This window comes from Pocillopora damicornis, chromosome 1, assembly GCF_964200805.1.
Source record: "Pocillopora damicornis chromosome 1, jaPocDami1.2, whole genome shotgun sequence".
Lineage (NCBI taxonomy): Eukaryota > Metazoa > Cnidaria > Anthozoa > Scleractinia > Pocilloporidae > Pocillopora > Pocillopora damicornis.
The window spans coordinates 34,541,088-34,561,884 of NC_142670.1; the positions used below are offsets into that span (position 1 = coordinate 34,541,088).

General features: G+C 38.6%; 1 protein-coding gene and 3 long non-coding RNA genes across 4 annotated transcripts; 2 read left to right on the plus strand and 2 right to left on the minus strand.

Moving 5' to 3' along the window:
• Positions 1–3,153: 3,153 nt before the first annotated feature.
• Positions 3,154–4,677, minus strand: LOC149053481 (uncharacterized). Its single transcript, XR_016185570.1, has 2 exons — positions 4,562–4,677; positions 3,154–3,311 (listed from the first exon to the last, which is right to left on the minus strand). It is a non-coding gene; the product is annotated as an uncharacterized LOC149053481 (long non-coding RNA).
• On the plus strand, positions 4,664–13,716 carry LOC149053482 (uncharacterized). Its single transcript, XR_016185569.1, has 2 exons — positions 4,664–4,822; positions 13,551–13,716. It is a non-coding gene; the product is annotated as an uncharacterized LOC149053482 (long non-coding RNA).
• Positions 13,717–14,968: 1,252 nt separating this feature from the next.
• Positions 14,969–18,050, plus strand: LOC149053483 (uncharacterized). The gene is made up of 3 exons (XR_016185562.1): positions 14,969–15,486; positions 15,748–15,824; positions 16,740–18,050. It is a non-coding gene; the product is annotated as an uncharacterized LOC149053483 (long non-coding RNA).
• Positions 15,488–18,071, minus strand: LOC149053484 (uncharacterized). Its single transcript, XM_089202695.1, has 2 exons — positions 17,738–18,071; positions 15,488–16,643 (listed from the first exon to the last, which is right to left on the minus strand). Exons 1-2 carry the CDS (start codon positions 17,759–17,761, stop codon positions 15,939–15,941), a joined length of 729 nt encoding a protein of 242 aa, XP_089058821.1. The 5' UTR covers positions 17,762–18,071; the 3' UTR covers positions 15,488–15,938.
• Positions 18,072–20,797: the final 2,726 nt, after the last annotated feature.

The window sequence follows — 20,797 nt, forward strand, 5'->3', positions numbered from 1 at the left end:
CAAACATCGGCAGAGAGTTTCTGAACCTCGTCAGTAAACATTTTCCGAAAAATCACCGATACAACAAGATTTTCAACAAAAACAACATAAAAGTTAGTTATAACTGCACAGACAACCTACAAACCATAATTAAGAAACACAAAGGAAAAATCCTCGAAACAGACAAGACGCCCTCGACGGAAAACAACTGTAACTGTAGGAAAAAAAGACGACTGCCCTCTGATAAACAACTGCCTCACTTCAAGCGTCGTCTTCAACGCCAACGTAACAACAGGAAGTGACACAACCGGAAAGAATTACATTGGACTAACAGAAGGAACTTTTAAACAACGTTACACGCAACACAAACTTTCTTTTCGGAACAGAAACTATTCAAACAGCACGGAACTATCAAAACATATCTGGACACTCAAAGACAACAACAATTTTACAATTAACTGGAGTATTTTAGCAACCGCCCCGGCCTACAGCAGCAAAAGCAAGCGGTGCCACTTGTGCCTCGCAGAAAAACTTTACTTAGTTAGAGCTAAGAAGCCGTCTTTATTAAACAAAAGTATAAGTATAATTATAAGTATAATTTATTTACCGTCAGGTACATGGGGAGTGGTTGCCCAATCTCCCGAGCCGGAGGCTCATGATAAAAGTGACTGACTATAAAATACATTTACAAAGTCTGAAATTCTCAAATCTAAATTATTAGTTATCACGTTAAACTATTTACAAATGTATATTTAAACAGAAGCTACGTATACGCAGAAGTGTCAAAAGATTATAGACAGCTTTTGCATTGGCAGCCGGTAAAAATAAGAGTTTTCAGTTTTCTTCTAAAAGACGATAAGTTAGGGGCGATTTTAACAGAAGGTGGTAGTTTGTTCCAGATGCGAGAGATGACAAATGAGTACGAATTGTGACGGAATTTGCTGTTGTAGGAATTTTGAGTTACGTTGAGGCCAATATTTCTTAGGTTGTAGGGAGTAATTCGGGGTTCGAAGAGGTCTTTGTAGCATTTATAAAATATTATTAGCGACTGTTCTATGCGTCTATGTTCCAGTGTGTTCATATCTGCTGTTTTAAGAGTTGATTCGTAGTTAATGCTTCTCCCCAAGTTCATTATTGTTCGGAGACCGTAGTGGTTTGCATCTTCTAACTTCTTATTAAGAGTTTTGCCGATGCCGATTAGTAAGGAATTACAATACTCGAAATGCGATAAAACAAACTCCTATATAGAACTAGCAGTGTACTGGAAGGCACTAGGCGTTTAAGGCGGCGGAGTGCGGCTATCTTAGAAAATACTTTCTTTAACATCTCATTTATGTGTTCTTGAAAAGATAACTTATTGTCAAGGTGAACTCCGAGGATCTTTAGGTGCTCTTTAATGTCGATAGAAGCGCCGTTAAACTTTAAGTCATAGTGGTGGGTACTTTTGCCAAGGACCATTGCTTGTGTCTTGTCTCCGTTGGCCTGAAGATAGTTGTGGTCAAGCCAAGAGGATAGTCTTTCCATGTCTTGGTTTAGCGAGAACTGGAGTACAGTCGGGTTTTTTTCTGCCATATACTGGGTAGTATCGTCTGCGTAGAGACGAAGAGAGGAGTCATTTACAGCTTCGTTCATGTCATTCATAAAAATGTTAAACAAAAGGGGGCTAAGAAGACTTCCCTGGGGGACGCCACAGCGTATAGGTGTCCAATTGGAGCAGCTGTTGTTTCATATCACCCTTTGTTTTCGTTCGTGTAAAAATGATCTCAGTAGTTTGAGGGCTGTGTCACGTAGACCATATGCCTTTAACTTTGCAAGCAGTAGATTGTGGCAGATACAGTCAAAGGCCTTGGACAAATCGATAGCAACCACACCCACTTCTTGCTTTTCGTCGAGGGACTTTCTCCAGTCATCTGTTAGTTTTATTTGAGACTATGGATTGTCGGAGGATTTGAGCATGTTCATATTAAGGTCTCCAATGAACATAATTTCCTTTCGTTTGGCATATATTTTCTCTGCTGCTGTCGCACACGCCGGAATAAATTCAGTGATTTTGCATTTTCCGGGAGAAGATAACACGCACATATTAGAAACCAGTTGTTAGCACATCCTTTTACATCCAAGCAAATAGATTCTATCCCGTCTGATTCCAGCTTGATTTGTTGGTGGGCTGTTACATTTGATCTAATGTAAACTAGTAATCCGCCTCCTCCTTTTTTCCTTTCCTTTCCTTTCCTAAACAAAAGAACAGAACTCATTTCTAAATGCCGCCACGAAAATAAGTTTTACTTAGCAAATTTCACAAGCTGCCAACAATAGCTCTATAGAATCTTTATTTCACATGTAGATCAGATCATGTAGCTCTTTGGCATTACAAAGTTTTGCTTTCATGTCTGAATTGAGCACTCTATCAAGGAGGAGTCATGTCTTGCTATCGTGCATTCTCACTAGTTTATCTAGTTCGATTCCTCTGGCATGGCTTGGATGATACCACAATTGTGGAATCATTCAGGTTAGTTAAATGCTTACACCTCCTTCCTCAGACAGAAGTCACAAAATACTCTGGGAAGATGCATGAGATATTTAAGGAGCAAAAATTTGTTTTTCATTGGTGTGCCTTTCCTAATTTGGGGAAGGAAAGTGCTCAATTTCCAGCACAGCATAGATAGAACAGCTGGAGAGAAAAGGAAACGAAAAGATGCAGAAGAAGCACTGTAGTACATAATATTTTCTTTTTGTCTGCGACCTTTGTGTTACTACTGTCACCTATGGCTTGCTAATCTGAAAGGTCTTGAATACACACATGAATGGGTCATATGAGATTAATCTCAGAATACTTTTATGACAAACATGATAACAGTTCAATCTTGGCTAAATTGAAGATGGTTTAGAAGTTAACAGTTATAAGAACATTTCACTAACATATGCTGCTTTAAAGGAGAAAATATATGCAATTCTGCATTTTTTGCTTTCTACCAAGCAATCATATGTTGGTTCCTTATCACAATATGACACTTCCGTTTCGTCACATTCCAAAAAAAAACTTGAGAAGTACACTATTGGTCATCTTACACTGCTATATTTACCTATTACAGAAGGCTGGAAACAAAGATTTGTTTTCAAAAAAAGAAGATTTCTTGTTCAAGACACAAGGAAGTTTGACTGAAAAACACAGATAAAAATGCGAGAAATTTTATTTTTTTAGAGAACAAGGTAGTTCTACTCATGTATAAACAGAACGAATCTGGTTTAATAAATCAGATATGTGACATGATTCCTTTTCTTCCATCCCCACTCAAAACAAGCAAACGCACCTATGGAGGTTCCAGTCTGGTCTGCAAATGAAAAGGAGGAAGGTGGTCACTGCAAAATTAAGCATTAGGGTTCTTATTTATAACATATTGATTATTGTATACTGATATCAAGAAATTAAGGTTGCGAGTAGCAGCCAGCTGTGTTATAGTTTGAGTTTTATCAAGTCCATTACTTTGTAAAATTTAGAGTTACCTTGTCTTGAGAGAGGGAAATTGAGGAGCTGTAATATACTTATCATCAATTAGGGACCACAAAGAGAAATTTGTTTATAGAGACTTTTGGAGGAGAGGGGTAAGACTTGTGACAAGCTGGCAGACATATAGATGAACTTTACTGCTAAATGGGTTACAATATAAAGTGCTCAGTATTTGGATCAGCTATGGCTCAACTTAAACTTTGCTTTAGCTTCAAGTTTAATCCTTTGTGGTTTCCTTTCCCTCTGTTTATTTTTCAAGTTATGTTACACAAAAGAACAGAAAAATGACAAGGAATGCTTTTGAATATTAAGAGGCTGGAATAAGCAAGAAACCAAAACTGTATTTTAAACAGTACAAATTTAATTTGATCTTCCAATGATATTTAATTTTAACCATTAATAGAATTTGCTATTTAGATTTATCCCCTCCATTGTTTTGGATATTGTGAGCAAAAACAAGCAAATAAACAAACAAACATTTAGTAACAACTGTAACCTATTGTGATCAATTATCACAAAAAACATGGTATACAATGGTTTGATTCACCAATGAGGCAAAGGCCTGCCACTGTCTATCCATAACAAGGGAAATAATTTGTAAAATGTAAGACATTCTGCATATTGAGTGTATACTTAAATTCATCCTCGTGAAATTAAAGGTTACTTGAAATAACTGTGAAAGATTTATAAGATTTTCAGACCCCTTGTAACAATTACTGATGTGCTGATTTGTAGTACTTAAAGGTTATGGTTTCCGCCGAAATAGTGGAAGAAATTTCTGGATCTAGAATTTTATTGCAAATATCTGTTTAAGTCAGTTAAAAACTCTCCTGTTTTAAGATTACATGATTGCCACACCAGAACCTTTTGTATTATACATTGTGCACCATGTTATGATTATGGTTTCAATAATAAAAGGCGCTGACTTAAGAACTTTGCAAAATATCTCATTCCTGACATCCACCAAAACTACCTAAAACCTGGGCACCTTTTAAATACGTGAAATACCTGCATAAAATTGCGTAAAATGTTTTATAATACTACAATCGAAAAATAAATTTAATAAACACTAACCATTTCTTGAGTAAAAAGTTTTGACGCAATTTCCCAAACAAATAACACACTCAGGTCATCGGGATAAGTCGGTATAATGTCGTAGCTTCGTAATTTTGGTCAGCATTAGATTCCATCCACCAAAACCACCTTGGTCGAGAGGGACTGAGATGGAATGATGGAAAAAAATTACGAAGCTACGACAACATGCCGACTCATCCCGATGACCCAGGTGTATTATTTGTTTGGGAAATTGCGTCAAAACTTTTTACTAAAGAAATGGTAAGTATTAATTTATTGTTCGATTGTAGTATTATAAAACATTTTACACAATTTTATGCAGATATTTCACGTATTTAAAAGGTGCTTAGATGTTACGTAGTTTTGGTGGATGTCATTAGGGAACATCCACCAAAACTTTGACCAAAACCATCAACAATATATTTTTTAAATTTTATCTATAGCCATTGTTAGATGTTCAGGGAGACAAAAGATTTATACCACTAATTAGCAGTTAGTGCTCTGGCTAATTATTTTTTATGGTGCACAATTGCTGACCGACCTAACGTTCATAATGATCAGGGTTCTCAGTAGAATTTTGTACAGCCGTTGCTTTGGTAGTTACAGGCGTAACCCTAACATACACGCCCTTTGGGCGTGTAACTTGGGCCCGTAGGGCCCAAGCTGCTAGGGGGTTCGGGGGGCATACTCCCCCGGGAAATTTTTTATTTAAGATGCTCAGAAATGCTTTTTCCTTCATTTTGGGGGCATATTTTCTCATTTTCTCCAAACAAGTTTAAGTACATTTTGTAATCTGTTCAGTGGCTTTGAACTACGGAAAGTTGAAATTATCTCTTATCAAACTGAAAACTACACTGCAATATTCAATGAAATATTAACCTGCAATAACAATGCTTTGCTTTCTGAGTTAATGGCATTCATTTTACACAAAAATAATTATTAGGTAACCAGTCCTCTCCAAATGGGGGCACCCACTTACAAAAACTAATTCTCAAGGCCACACTGACCCAGTAACTGCTATATATCTAAATGAGAAAGAGTATAAGATAGCGCAAATATTTGTTTATGAATGAATCGGCCATGTTTTTGCACGTGGAAAGACGACATCTGCGAGAGGCCTGGGTTCAAATTTACAAATTCAATATGGCGGCCATATTCAACGTTGCTGAGACGTGAAGCGATTGTTCGGTTATTCTATGGTCTGCAAAAAGGCTATTCACTTTGACAACTAAAACCGAAGAAAGGTACATTGCGAAAGCAACTAACAGTCAATAGTTTACCCAACAATTTACTCAAAAAGCTGTTCTTTTATTTGCATTTGATAGACGAATTGATCTACTGGTTGAAGCACTTTGACAGCCGTAACACTTACCTGTGACACCCGTGACAGGTGTTACGGGTTACGGGTTCAACTGAGAACCCTGATAATGATTATCATAACTCTTAACACATAGAATAAAGTGGTTTTGGTGGATGTTTCTCTCCATCCACCAAAACCACCACAGAAATTTCTGCTACTTCCTTACAGAAGACTGATGTGACCTGCTATTTGGAGTACATAACCACAATCTATTTCTTTGTATGTAGAGATATTTTGGAAAGTTCTTGAGTCAGCACCTTTTATTATTGAAACCATAATCATAACATGGTGCATAATATAGAATACAAAAGGTTCTGGTGTGGTAATCATGTAATCTTGAAACAGGAGAGTTTTTAACTGACTTAAACTGATTTAAACAAACATTTGCAACAAAATTCCAGGTCCAGAAATTTCTTCCACTATTTCCGCCAAAATCATAACCTTTAAGTACAACAAATCAGCACATTAGTAATTGTTATCAGGGGTCTGAAAATCCTATAAATCTTTCACATTTATTTCAAGTAACCTTTAATTTCACATGGATGAATAAGTATACACTCAACATGCAGAATGTCTTACAGTTTACAAACTATTTCCCTTTTTATGGATAGACAGTGAAAGGCCTTTGCCACATTGGTGAATCAAACCATTGTATACCATTGTTATGGAGAGCGCCCATGTTTTTTAGAGTGCGCTGCGTTACATAATTATTAAAAATAGAACGAAGAAGTTTCTAGAACATTTAGTCATGATGACTAAGCGAGAACTTTGAGGAGAACCTTCTAGAACCGTGACTCAGCATATTTTTGTTATGATGCAATCATAGTGTAATGTTTCTAAAAATAACAATATTACAGATCTCTAGAACATTCTAGAACTTTTCCGAAAGATATATAAGGAGTCACGCTAGCTTAAAGAAGGAGGCCTTTTAGTGAGCTATAACTGCTGTTGCGAAGAGCCCAGAGGAGCGAGAGCCGGACAGAGTTGTTTACTGGAATTGAAAGCCGTGTGGAAGGCTACGTGAGAGAAAGAATTACAGACGTCGACAGTTTGTTGAAGATTTTCAAGAGAACTGTGAGTTGTGCGGTAGTGCACTGATATTTAAGTGATATTATTTGTAAAGGGCTCTAAGTTATAGGGATACTGATTGTATTAGCATTTATATCGCTCCGTAGATAAGTGAAAAAGATAGTTATTGTATTGGTTGTCGATATCGCTTCGTAGTTATTACGTTGGTCAATAAAGTAGTTGAGTTGTACGAGTTGTATCTTTCTGGCGGTTTGGAAAATACCGTAACAGAAATTGGGGGCCTGTCCGGGAGCGAATTTTGTGGAAGTGTATTTAGAGCAGAGGTAATTGTTTGGGAGCGAATTTTACAGAAGTATTTGGCATATAAGTTATTGTCTAGGAGCGAGTTTTGTAGTAAAGGTTATAGTAGAGTATTCTAAAGATAAGTTATTGTCGACTTGAGTAGTCATAGAGTATATCAAGATGTCAAAGTTTAATCCAGAAGACTTTATGTCGAGTCCCGACAAAGGAGTATTTAATGCATTAAGGAAAGACGAACTTATTTTGTTAGCAAAACACTTAGAGTTAGAGTCTAAGCAAGCAATGAGAAAGGATGAGATACGACAGATTATAGTAAACCACTTAGTGGATACTGAGGTTTTTGAAGGGACAATGTTAGAAACATCGTCAAAAACAATGTTAGAAATGAAAAAGTTGGAGATGCAAGAAAAGCGAGAGAAAGAGGAAAGGGAAATGCAAGAACGACTGAAGAGAGAAGAAATGGAGATGAAGAGAGAAGAAATGGAGATGAAGAGAGAAGAAATGGAGAGACAAGAAAGACTGAAGAGAGAAGAAATGGAAAGACAAGAGAGGCTAGAGAAAGAGAAACTGGCTTTTCAGCATGAAATGGAAATGAAAAAGTTAGAGGTACAAATGAAATTAGGATTAAGCTCGGATAGTAAAAAGCATAGCGAAAAGTTTGATGTTACAAAGAACATTAGGTTAGTGCCTCCATTCCAAGAAAAAGATGCTGATAAGTACTTTTTACACTTCGAGAAAGTAGCTAGTAGTCTTAAGTGGCCTAAAGAGTACTGGGTTATGTTATTACAAAGTGTATTGGTTGGTAAAGCTAGGGAAATATATACACAGTTAAGTGTAGAACAAGCTGTAAGTTACGACGAAGTTAAGGATCTTATTTTAAAGGGTTACGAGTTAGTTCCTGAGGCTTATCGTCAAAAGTTTAGAAACTATGAGAAAGTTAGTAGTCAAACCTACGTAGAATTTGCTAGGAGTAAGGAACAGTTATTCGATCGTTGGTGTCATTCACAGAAGGTAGATAAGAGTCACGATAAGTTAAGACAGTTGGTATTAGTTGAAGAATTTAAGAGGTGCATTCACAGTGATGTCCGAACGTTCATTAACGAGCAAAGAGCAGAAACGTTGGAAGACGCTGCACGGTTAGCAGATGAATTTTCGCTGAGTCACAAAGTGAACTTCGTGGAAAAGCCCCGTCAGCTTGACAGTAGATTTCAGCCTCCCTCCGCATCACGATGGGTTGGAAGCCAGCGGAGTAAACAGAATAACGGAGCACCTCCCAAACGGAACCCTGGTAACCATTTTACAAATCGTTCCAGCTCCACCTCGCCAGGACAAAACAGGTTTGTTCCAAATAAGCCCATCAAGCCGCCAACCTGTTATTATTGCAGAAAAGAAGGTCATCTGATTTCCAGTTGCCCAGAAAAGTGGAGATCTGCGCAAAAATATGGTGTGGAGTCGAAGCCCAACGGATTTGTTGCCAAGCCGTCGCCTTCAGTTTTTGAAAGTGAATGTACACCTCCGCGATTTTCTCGAGAGAAGACCCAGACAATCTCTACAAATGACGTCAGTGGTTCGTTTAAATCTGTCATGGATATGTTCCAGCCCTTTATTCACGATGGCTCAGTATCATTATCCCGTGATATGACAGATTCAGTACCGATCAAGATTTTAAGAGACACTGGAGCCTCACAGTCTTTGCTATTAAGCGACACGTTGTTGTTTTCTGAGAAATCGTCCACTGGTGCAAGTGTTCTAATCAGAGGAATCAGTTCCGAGTATACCCCAGTGCCGCTCCATACAGTTTTTCTGTCGTCAGATCTTGTGTCTGGTCCTGTGAAAGTTGGAGTACAATCAACATTGCCGTTCGATGGAGTACATCTTATCCTTGGAAATGACCTTGCAGGAGACAAAGTGGTCATTAATGCTGTTGTTACAGAGAAGCCTAGTTCAGAAAAGTCTCCAGACCCCGTCGAGAAGATAATTCCTGGTCTTTATCCTGCATGTGTAGTAACGCGAGCCATGAGCAAGAAGAGGAAAACCAGCGATGAAGAAATTGCCTTAGCGGACACCCTTATCAGTCGAGTTTTTGAGGATGAGCAGCCAAGTCCCTCCCCTTCTGAGCCAACAGAAATCTTACCTGAGAAGAATTTAACAGATCAGTCTGAGAAGATGTCGACCTCTCAGCTCATCGCTGGACAACGTGAAGACCCAGAAATTTCGCCGTTGTTTTCAAGAAGCGTCAGTGAAAACGAAGTATCACAGAACCCCACCTGTTATTTTACAAAGAATGGAGTGCTAATGAGAAAGTGGAGACCGCTCGATGTTCCAGCTGAGGACGAATGGGCTGTTAAGTACCAGGTTGTTGTCCCGAAAACTTACAGGCAAGACATTTTAAGTATGGCACACGAGACTCCCCTGGCTGGCCATTTAGGTGTGAACAAAACTCACAGAAAGATCTTGAATAATTTCTATTGGCCCAACCTGAGAAAAGATGTAGCTGAGTACTGTAGGTCATGTCACGCCTGTCAGATGGTTGGGAAACCAAACCAGACCATTCCAAAAGCGCCACTGCAACCTCTGCCAGCCGTTCAAGAACCATTCAGCCGTGTAATTGTTGATTGCGTCGGACCGCTACCAAGAACGAAGTCTGGAAATCAGTTCTTGTTAACCATCATGTGTGCGTCCACCAGATTTCCTGAAGCCGTCCCCCTGAGAAACATCAAGGCCAAGACTATCGTCAAAGCTTTAACGAAGTTCTTTACGCTGGTCGGACTTCCTAGCGCTATTCAGTCTGACCAAGGTTCTAATTTCATGTCTGGTATTTTTCAACAAGTAATGCACGAACTTGGAATCGCACAGTATAGATCATCCGCGTACCATCCTCAAAGTCAAGGAGCTCTTGAAAGATGGCACCAGACTTTAAAGAACATGATGAGAGTCTACTGTTTCCAAACAGAGAAAGATTGGGACGAGGGAATCCACCTATTGCTGTTTGCGGCACGCGAGTCCGTCCAGGAGTCCCTAGGATTTAGTCCGTTTGAGCTTGTTTTTGGGCACACTGTGAGAGGGCCTCTTAAACTGCTTAAGGAGAAATTATTGTCAAGCGGTAGTGAGTCTATTAATCTTTTACAATATGTTTCAGACTTTCGTACTAAGTTATTTAGAGCTTGTGAACTAGCTAGAGACAATCTTAGTTCTTCTCAGAAGTTAATGAAGAAGAAGTATGATGTAGACGCTGTAGAACGTAGTTTTAAGCCAGGTCAAAAGGTTCTTGCATTGTTGCCAGTGCCCGGTAACACATTGTATTCTAGATTTTTTGGTCCTTATGTTATTGAGAAGAAGTTAAATAACCTTAATTACGTAGTAGTTACTCCAGATAGGCGTAAGCAGACGCAATTGTGTCATATTAACATGTTGAAGCCTTACCTAGAGAGAGGTAATAATGTAGTTAAAGAGCCCGTGAACGTTAATGTAGTTATTTCTGAGCCCGAAGACTTAAGTAGTGAGTTTAGTAGTAGTCATCTCAGTCTTACTGACACATCAAAACTCACCAACTCCGATGTGCTAAAGAATTTGGACTCCAAGCTGTCACACCTTGAAGAGAGTCAACGTCAAGACCTACAGAAGCTACTTGAAAAGTATAGTGACCTGTTCCCTGATGTACCATCTAGGACAAATCAGATTTACCATGACGTGGATGTCGGTGATGCTGCTCCTGTTAAACAACACCCATACAGGCTGAATCCGAGAAAACAACAGTACCTCAAAGAAGAGGTAAAATATTTGTTGGAGAACGATTTTATCGAACCAAGCAGCAGTAGTTGGAGTTCTCCATGTATACTCGTGCCTAAACCGGATGGGAGCTATCGGATGTGTACCGATTACAGGAAAGTTAATAGTGTGACTAAGACAGATACCTTTCCAATCCCAAGAATGGATGATTGTATCGATAAGCTGGGAAAGGCAAAGTATGTAACAAAATTTGACCTTCTCAAAGGATTCTGGCAAGTACCGTTAACGGATCGCGCTAAGGAGATATCAGCATTTGTGACTCCAGAAGGACTCTACCAATACAAGGTCATGCCCTTTGGTATGAAGAATTCTCCTGCTACCTTCCAACGTCTCATTAACAAAGTCATCGCCAACCTTGAGGATTGTGAAGCCTATATTGATGATGTAATCATCTATAGTGAAACCTGGGAGAAACACCGAGAAACTATCCGTGAGTTCTTCAGGAAGTTGAGCGAGACCAAATTAACAATCAATCTCTCCAAAACCGAGTTTGGCCAAGCACAAGTGACGTATTTGGGACATGTCGTCGGACGAGGACAAGTACAGCCAGTTAACGCCAAGGTCGAAGCCATAATCAAGTTTCCGCGACCAGAAAACAAAAAGCAACTGATGCGTTTCCTTGGTATGGCTGGTTATTATCGAAGGTTTTGCTCTAACTTTGCAACTGTCACAGAGCCATTGACAAAACTGCTCAGCAAGAAGGAGAAATTTAATTGGAGCGACCAGTGTGAAAAGGCTTTTGAGGAGCTGAAAGCCATGTTACAGAGTGCCCCTGTTTTAACAGCGCCTGATTTTTCTTCACCGTTCAAGCTGGCTGTTGATGCAAGCGATGTTGCCGCTGGTGCTGTGTTGTTGCAAGAGGATGATGAAAGTGTAGAACACCCGGTTTGTTATTTTTCAAAGAAGTTTAACAAAAGTCAAAGGAACTATTCTACCATCGAAAAAGAATGTTTAGCACTGCTGTTAGCTCTTCAACATTTTGAAGTTTATGTTAGTTCCTCAAGTTTGCCCGTTGTTGTGTATAGCGATCACAACCCCCTCGTATTTCTTCACAAATTAAAGAACAAGAATCAGCGATTGTTGAGGTGGAGTTTAATGCTGCAGGAGTATGTCTTGGACATCCGACATATAAAAGGAAAGGATAACGTTATTGCAGACTGCCTCTCGAGACCTTGAGCTTTGCAAGAAAGTTTTGCAAACTTTCTTTTCTCGAAGGGGGAGGGTGTTATGGAGAGCGCCCATGTTTTTTAGAGTGCGCTGCGTTACATAATTATTAAAAATAGAACGAAGAAGTTTCTAGAACATTTAGTCATGATGACTAAGCGAGAACTTTGAGGAGAACCTTCTAGAACCGTGACTCAGCATATTTTTGTTATGATGCAATCATAGTGTAATGTTTCTAAAAATAACAATATTACAGATCTCTAGAACATTCTAGAACTTTTCCGAAAGATATATAAGGAGTCACGCTAGCTTAAAGAAGGAGGCCTTTTAGTGAGCTATAACTGCTGTTGCGAAGAGCCCAGAGGAGCGAGAGCCGGACAGAGTTGTTTACTGGAATTGAAAGCCGTGTGGAAGGCTACGTGAGAGAAAGAATTACAGACGTCGACAGTTTGTTGAAGATTTTCAAGAGAACTGTGAGTTGTGCGGTAGTGCACTGATATTTAAGTGATATTATTTGTAAAGGGCTCTAAGTTATAGGGATACTGATTGTATTAGCATTTATATCGCTCCGTAGATAAGTGAAAAAGATAGTTATTGTATTGGTTGTCGATATCGCTTCGTAGTTATTACGTTGGTCAATAAAGTAGTTGAGTTGTACGAGTTGTATCTTTCTGGCGGTTTGGAAAATACCGTAACACCATGCATTTTGTGATAATTGTTTGTTTTTGCTCACAATACCCAGAAAAATGGAGAGGATAAATTTAAATAGCAAATTCTATGGTTAAAATTAAATAAAATTGGAAGATCAAATTAACTTTGTACTGTTTAAAATTCAGTTTTGGTTTCTTGCTTATTCCAGCCTCTTGATATTCAAAAGCATTCCTTGTCATTTTTGTGTTCTTCTGTGTACATAACTTGAAAAATAAACACAGAGAAAGGAAACCACAAATGATTAAACTTGAAGCTAAAGCAAAGTTTAAGTTGAGCCATAGCTGATCCAAATACTGAGGACTTTGTATTGTAACCCATTTAGCAGTAAAGTTTATCTATATGTCTGCCAGCTTGTCACAAGTCTTACCCCTCTCCTTCAAAAGTCTCTATAAATAAATTTTTCTTTGTGGTCCCTAATTGATGATTAGTATATTACAGCTCCTCAATTTTCCTCTCTCAAGTCAAGGTTACTCTAAATTTAACAAAGTAATGGACTTGATAAAACTCAAACTATAACTCAGCTGGCTGCTACTTGCAACCTTAATTTCTAGATATCAGTATACAATAATCAATGTTATAAATAAGAACCCTAATGCTTAATTTTGCAGTGATCACCTTCCTCCTTTTCATTTGCAGACCAGACTGGAACCTCTATAGGTGTGTTTGCTTGTTTTGAGTGGGGATGGAAGAAAGGGAGTCATGCCGCATATCTGATTTATTAAATCGCATTTGTTCTGTTTATACATGAGTAGAACTACCTTGTTCTCTGAAAAAAATAAAATTTCTCGCATTTTTATCTGTGCTTCGCAGTCAAACTTCCTTGTGTCTTGGACAAGAAATCTTGTTTTCTTGAAAACAAAATCTTTGTTTCCAGCCTTCTGTAATAGGTAAATATAACAGTGTAAGATGAGTGACAGTGTATTTCTCAAGTTATTTTTTGGAATGTGACAAAACGGAAGTGTCATAGTGTGATAAGGAGCAAACATATGATTGCTTGATAGAATGCAAAAAAGGCAGAATTGCATATATTTTCTCCTTTGTCAGCAGCATATGTTAGTGAAAAGTTCTTACAATTGTTAACTTCTAAACCATCTTCAATTTAGCCAAGATTGAACTGTTATCACGGTCAATGAGATCAATGTCATATGACCCATTCATGTATTTGACCTTTCAAATTAGCAAGCCATAGTTGACAGAAACACAAAGGTTGAGGATAAAAAGAAATTATTATATACAGTACTTCTTCTGTATCTTTTCGTTTCCTTTTCTCTCCAGCTGTTCAGTCTATGCCGTGCTGGCAATTGAACACTTTCCTTCCCAAAATTAGGAAAGGCACACCAGTAAAAAACGAATTTTTGCTCCTTAAATATCTCATGCATCTTCCCCCAGTATTTTGTGACTTCTGTCCGAGGAAGGAGGTGTAAGCATTAAATTAACCCGAATGATTCCACGAGTGTGGTATCATCCAAGCCATGCCAGAGGACTTGAACTAGACAAACTAGTGAGAATGCACAATAGCGATAGCAAAGCTTTGTAATGCTAAAGAGCTATATCAAATATATATAAATATATGTTCCCGAAACCTTTGACAGCTTTAAAGAAAGAAAACTTCGTCGTCAATCCTGTTTCAAATTCCGCAATAAGTTTAAGCGCCTCATCAACAGAATTTACGTATCCTAAATTATCTGCATGTCTACCATCAATGGTTCGCGACTTAAAATTCTCGCCATGCTGTTTCTGTTTGTTCCTCAAGAATCATGGGATTTACAGCTTCGGATGTTCGGCTACATCACTTGCGGATTTCCGAGAATCTTCGGTTATGTTTTGCAAGTCATTAAATATTCCATCTCAGTCCCTCTCGACCGAGGTGGTTTTGGTGGATGGAATCTAATGCTGACCCGTAATTTTCATTTAGTATTGTCACGAGTTGTCCAACATTCCATCTCAGTCCCTCTCGACTGAGGTGGTTTTGGTCGGATGGAAATCTAATTCATGGCTCCTGTCTGTCAATCACATGGTTTCGCTGAACCAATCAGATACCGTTAAATTATGAATTAATTACAGCCGCCTAATTGTCCTACAAACAAAGTCTTAAGGGAAATTAAAGAAGTATTTATCCTCTGTAATATTGTGGTTTTTAAGATGTGCATGGGGCACATGCAATGCTGATGATAGGTACCCAGAAAGACTGAATGGAGTTGGACTAATTTTGTTTCCTAAACCGAAAACAAACTGCGAAAAATGTCTCAGATGGATAAATGCCTGCGGAAGACCTCACAGGCAACTCAATGCCGACCGAATAAACAAACACAAAGGCGTTTGCTCAAAGGCGTTTGCTCAAAGGCGTTTTTAAACTTAAATGCTGTACACATGTATTAATTCTTGTCGTATTTATTAGTCTGCAGAATTTTGTTGGAGGGAATGGACCACTTGAAGAACATCCAGACCCTATTCCAGCCGACGGATTAAAGCCAACGCTCGCAAGGAAACCACCAACGAAAAGAAAACGACAAACCGTCTTAACAGATTAAGTAGCGAAAAAGCAAAGACTGAATGAAGACACACTAAACATGTACGTACAAATTGACATTTATTTTCTTTCCATGTTCAATATTAAAGCTGATTTTTAACTCTTTATCACTAAGCCTTGTAAAAGGTAACTCAAAACTTAACTTATTTACTTTGAATTCACAATAAATAATAATATCAACTTAAGCGTGAACGTAATCGTCATTTCTGGTTTTTACTAGAACTCATTTGATAATACAACTTAGCTTATACTTTTGTAAACTTTTATACTAATCTGAGTCTTCTTTTTGATCGATGCCTACAGAGTTCTTGACAATGACAAAGAAGACGAAGAAAACAATCGCTGTGATAACTCAACTGCAACCCAGACAAAAGAGCTTTGTAAGTAATCTTATTAAAATTACCTTTTCTTCTTTTGTTTATACAAGAAAAGTTTTCCTTTTTTTTTTTAAAAAGTCAGCAAGATTTGTTAACATTGATTCCATAAATGTAATATCATGGGAAAAGTCTATTTACATGAATATCTTTCTTAGTGTAAACAACAAAATCACAAAAGTCACAGCCTGTTATCATTAGCTTACCCTGTACTTGAGCATAGTATTCATGGTCTTTCTTTAAGCAAAGTAATCTAGTTGTTGAATCCATTTGTAAACAAAAATTATCCAGCTTGTCTAGTGCTTCCTTAATAGTATAATCCCTAGCAGTGTAAGGGCATTTTATTTCTACTATACTACTCTTTCCATCATTGCAGATTTTACCATCAGGTGTACCTCTAAGCGGAAAAGAAAGTTCTTTATTTATTACAAAACCACACTGATGAAAATTCCTAGAAGGGTATTTTTCTAGATATTTGGCCTTGGCATTTTTTTCATTTCTTTTTCTATAATCAAGAGATGGAGCAGATAGTGATTTATTTCCACAGAAAATACTGCTTAAGAATTTATCGGATGGCATTGCTTTTCTTTTTAGCACACTACCAAAGTTAGATGCTGTAAGCCTGCTTTTTCTGGCCTCAAACCATTGATCTGAATTAGCCTGCTCTCTTGTGCTTACTTCAGTGAGATGTGGATCAACATTACTATAATCATTATTTAATTCTTTATGCTCAGCTAGCAAGTGTACAGGAGAAGTATTGTGCACCGACATGTTTCCACAACCTTGAGAGTCTGGTGCTACTTGTATTACTTTTAGATTCTTGGTCTGAAACAATAACAATAAGAAATTAATTATCAAATATCATTTAAGTATAAATATCATTGTTGAATTTTGAATTAAATCTCTTTTTGTTTTTCTCAGGGATATCTCCACTAGATTTTTTATCTGCTACACGTGAAATCAAGCAACTGAAGTCAGAACTTGAAGAACAAAAAGAAACCATAAAAGACCTCAAACAGAAAGTAGAGATGAAAGATAAAAAAATACAGCAACTCAAAGACTAACTTGATAACATATCTTCATTTGGAACCAAAACAGTTTTAAAAAGACAAATGAAAATAAAAAATATTTTTAAGTACTATACTAGCATAACATATGCAAGATTCTTGGCATTGCTAGCATATCTTGTCCCTGGTAATTCAAGGTTGAAGTGTGTAAGTGGATTTTATGAACTGATCAAATCACTGAAATCGCATGGGTATGTACAGGATAAGGATGGCATGGCTGACAAAGGCTTTACCATAGGCAATGAGCTACAGAAATTGGGCCTCTCACTGAATATCCCTCCCTTTGCTCAAATAGGTTGCCAAATGTCAGCTTCTGACACTGCCTTAACAAGTAAAATTGCAAAGCAGAGTCCACATTGAAAGGGTAATCACCAAAGTAAAAACCGTCAAAATTCTCTCACATCGTATACCAACAACCCTTTTTAAAAATATAAATAAAATATAAACAGTTTGTTGCTACTTAAACTTATTTCAAGACACTTATTAAAGATAAAGATAAGTCTTAGGGTACTGACAGTAAGGCAAAGTAATGTATTTTCTAATGATTTGGAATGCACATGTAAGTGTGCTCTTCTGTAAAAGTCCTTGGGCAGCCATACTCCAGGGAATAGCAGTCTGTATATAAGAGCAATATAGTAAGCTTCATGTATTGTAGTCATCAAAGGTTAATCTCTACTTCCCACATACATTGAAGGAGAAGAGTGTGCATGTTCTTGAGCCATCAAGTTATCTAGTCTCGCACAACAAAATGATTGATTACATTTGTTATTAAGTTTCTTTCTCAGGACTTACATATAGTACACCAGGATGATCGCATTACAAAGATTATTTCCTCAATAAAAAGATAGATACCTGGTATGATAGAGCAGATCCCATGTAAACTTCACCAAAAGGAGTTGTAACTTTTGGAGCCTTTCTAGATAAGACATACTCTAATGGAGTTCCCTCTAGATCTTTCAAATGTTGAATTTCTTCAGGTGCTATTTTTTGTAACCTTAAAAAAGGTAAAAGTTGTCAAAGTTGTATTGAAGCTATTGCAAAAGTATCGTTACAAAGAAATAAAGTTGTTATCAAAGTAAATTTGTGGTGCTTGGTAATTCACAAATGTATATTTCTATTGATAAATAAATGATTAAACAATAAAAACAATAGAATTAGCATAAAATGGCAGTATTTACTGCTATTTCTTGTAACGAGAGCACACTCGGAGATCACGTGCACCTCAGGTGACACATGATACAGCGGTCGATGTTATCTAATCGCAAAAGGTTTTAGATCACATATATCTACATGAGAACGCACTTAGTTTACAAATAAAGACTGTTCGTTACCTAGAAATCGTGTGTTTATGCTAGAACGAAACATGGTACCAGGAGTGTAGCCTCTTCGACACGATGACTACTACACCACCTCAAGATTCAGCGAGTGTTCAAGCGCCGACGCCATGCTATGGAATACAAAGCAATTTACCAATTCCGTCGCGATTGAATTTGGCAGGAAATATTTCAGAAAACTGGAAGAAGTGGAAGCAAGTGTGGGATTCGTTCGAAATCGCCTCACGTCTCAACCAGCAAGAAGATAAATACCGTGTAGCTACTTTCATTACCTGCATTGGAACCGAAGCCCTCGAAGTCTACAATGGTCTTCCGTTCGAAAATGAAGAAGACAAGAACGTAATGAATACAGTTCTGGAGTTGATGGAGAGGCATTGCATTGGCCAAACAAATGTCATTTACGAGCGACACTGCTTCAATAATAGAAAACAAGAAAGCGGCGAATCATTTGACACGTATCTCACAGCGCTCAAAACTCTTGCGAAAACGTGCATTTTTGGTCCGCTCACCGACGAATTAATTCGTGATAGGATCGTCTGTGGAATTTGTGACACGGGAACTAGGAAGAAATTACTACAAGAGCCCAAATTAAATCTTCAGAAGTGTATCGATGTATGTCGATCAGCCGAAACAACTGCATCGCAAATGAAAGTCATGAGTGGAAGAGAAGAAGTCAACGCACTCAACCACAAAGAGAAAAAAGACGGCAAAGACGCCAGTCCTAAGTTAGTTAATTGCAAATACTGCGGCAGAAAACACGAGAGATCAAGAGATAAATGCCCAGCGTTCGGAAAAGAATGTGCGAAATGCGGCAAAACAAATCACTTCGCCAAGCTATGTAAACAGAAACGTGGTGGGCGACAACGAAGAAAAGAACGGATTCACCGAGTGCGAGACGCAAAAACTTCGCAGGATTCGAGCGATGAAGAGTACTGCTTCACGATTTCATCCGAAAATCTGGAAGAACAAAGTGTCAAAAGTGTCAGTAGTCAACCCATCAAATCGAAAATCTTCGCAACAATGGAGATCAAAGGTCATCCCGTTCGTTTTCAAGTCGACAGTGGCGCCACCTGTAATGTGATAAGCAAAAACGATTTACCGAACGAGTGCCCGATCGCGCATTCGAAACAAGTCCTCAGCATGTTTAACGAATCGAAAATGGAAACCATCGGTAAATGTCGTGTTAATCTGGTAAATCCCAAGGTTGATGAAGAATGCGAAACAGAGTTTGTTGTTGTCAATAACGACTGCACGCCACTGTTGGGTTCCAAAACGGTGCAGAAAATGAAATTAATCAAAGTGCGTTACGAGAATATCTCATTGGTACAAGAAAAGACTGAAGCAATGGGCCTAACGATGGAACAAATAGCAGCAGATTTCCATGACGTTTTCACTGGAGAAGGAAAATTTGAGAAGAAACTTCACTTAGAGTTGGACACAACCATTGAACCAGTGAAACAGCCTGTTAGAAGGATTCCAGTGGCAATGAAACCCAAGTTAAAGCAAGAGCTCACTCGTCTCGAAGAACTTGGTGTTATAAAAGCAGTTGACACTCCAACAGATTGGGTCTCAAGCTTGGTACTTGTTAAGAAGCCCAACGGCAAGCTTCGCGTGTGTATCGACCCTCAGCCACTAAATAAAGCTTTGAAACGCAGCCACTACCCTCTTCCGGTTATCGACGATCTCCTGCCGGACTTGTCAAAAGCTAAAGTCTTCAGTGTGTGTGACGTTAAAAACGGGTTTTGGCATGTCGAGTTAGATGAAGATTCAAGCTATCTAACAACGTTTGGCACTCCATTTGGTCGGTACCGGTGGCTGAAGATGCCATTTGGCATATCACCCGCACCGGAATATTTCCAACATCGTTTGGATCAAGCCATCGAAGGCCTTCCCGGTGTGCGCACAGTTGCAGACGACATCCTCATCTCGGGTGAAGGTGACACTGTGCAAGAAGCAGTGAAAGATCACGACAAAAAACTCATAACTCTACTTGAAAGGTGCCGCGAAAAGGGAGTGAAACTGAACAAGGAGAAGTTCAAGTTGAAGATGACAGAAATCCCCTACGTTGGTCATGTGTTAACAAGAGATGGGCTAAAACCAGACCCATCCAAAATAGACGCCATCAAAGGCATGAGGCGACCAACAGATGTGAAAGGTGTACAGCGGCTTGTTGGTCTAGCGAATTACCTGACGAGATTCTTAAAAAAGCTGGCAGACATTTGCGAACCTCTTCGACAGCTAACGCGCAAGGATGCAGAATGGCACTGGAGCGACGTCCATGAGAGCGCCTTTAAGAAGATCAAAGAAGCAGCTTCCCAAGCACCTGTCCTCCGATACTTTGATCCCGCCAAAGAGACTGTACTTCAATGCGACGCCTCGGACACTGGACTTGGAGCTACGCTTTTACAAAATGGTCAGCCAGTGGCATACGCATCGCGATCCCTGACGGATACAGAACGCAACTATGCGCAAATAGAGAAAGAACTGCTAGCCATAGTGTTTGGAGCCGAGAAGTTCAACCAATACACTTATGGTCGCAAAGTGATTGTTGAGAGCGACCATAAACCACTTGAAGTTA

What these genes read in the sequence shown, in the direction of transcription:
- LOC149053484 (XM_089202695.1), bottom strand. Translation starts at nt 17,761, where the DNA reads ATGGGATCTGCTCTATCATACCAG. An exon ending in GATCTGCTCTATCATACCAG is followed by an intron (nt 16,644 to 17,737) that starts GTATCTATCTTT and finishes TTATTGTTTCAG; the next exon opens with ACCAAGAATCTAAAAGTAAT.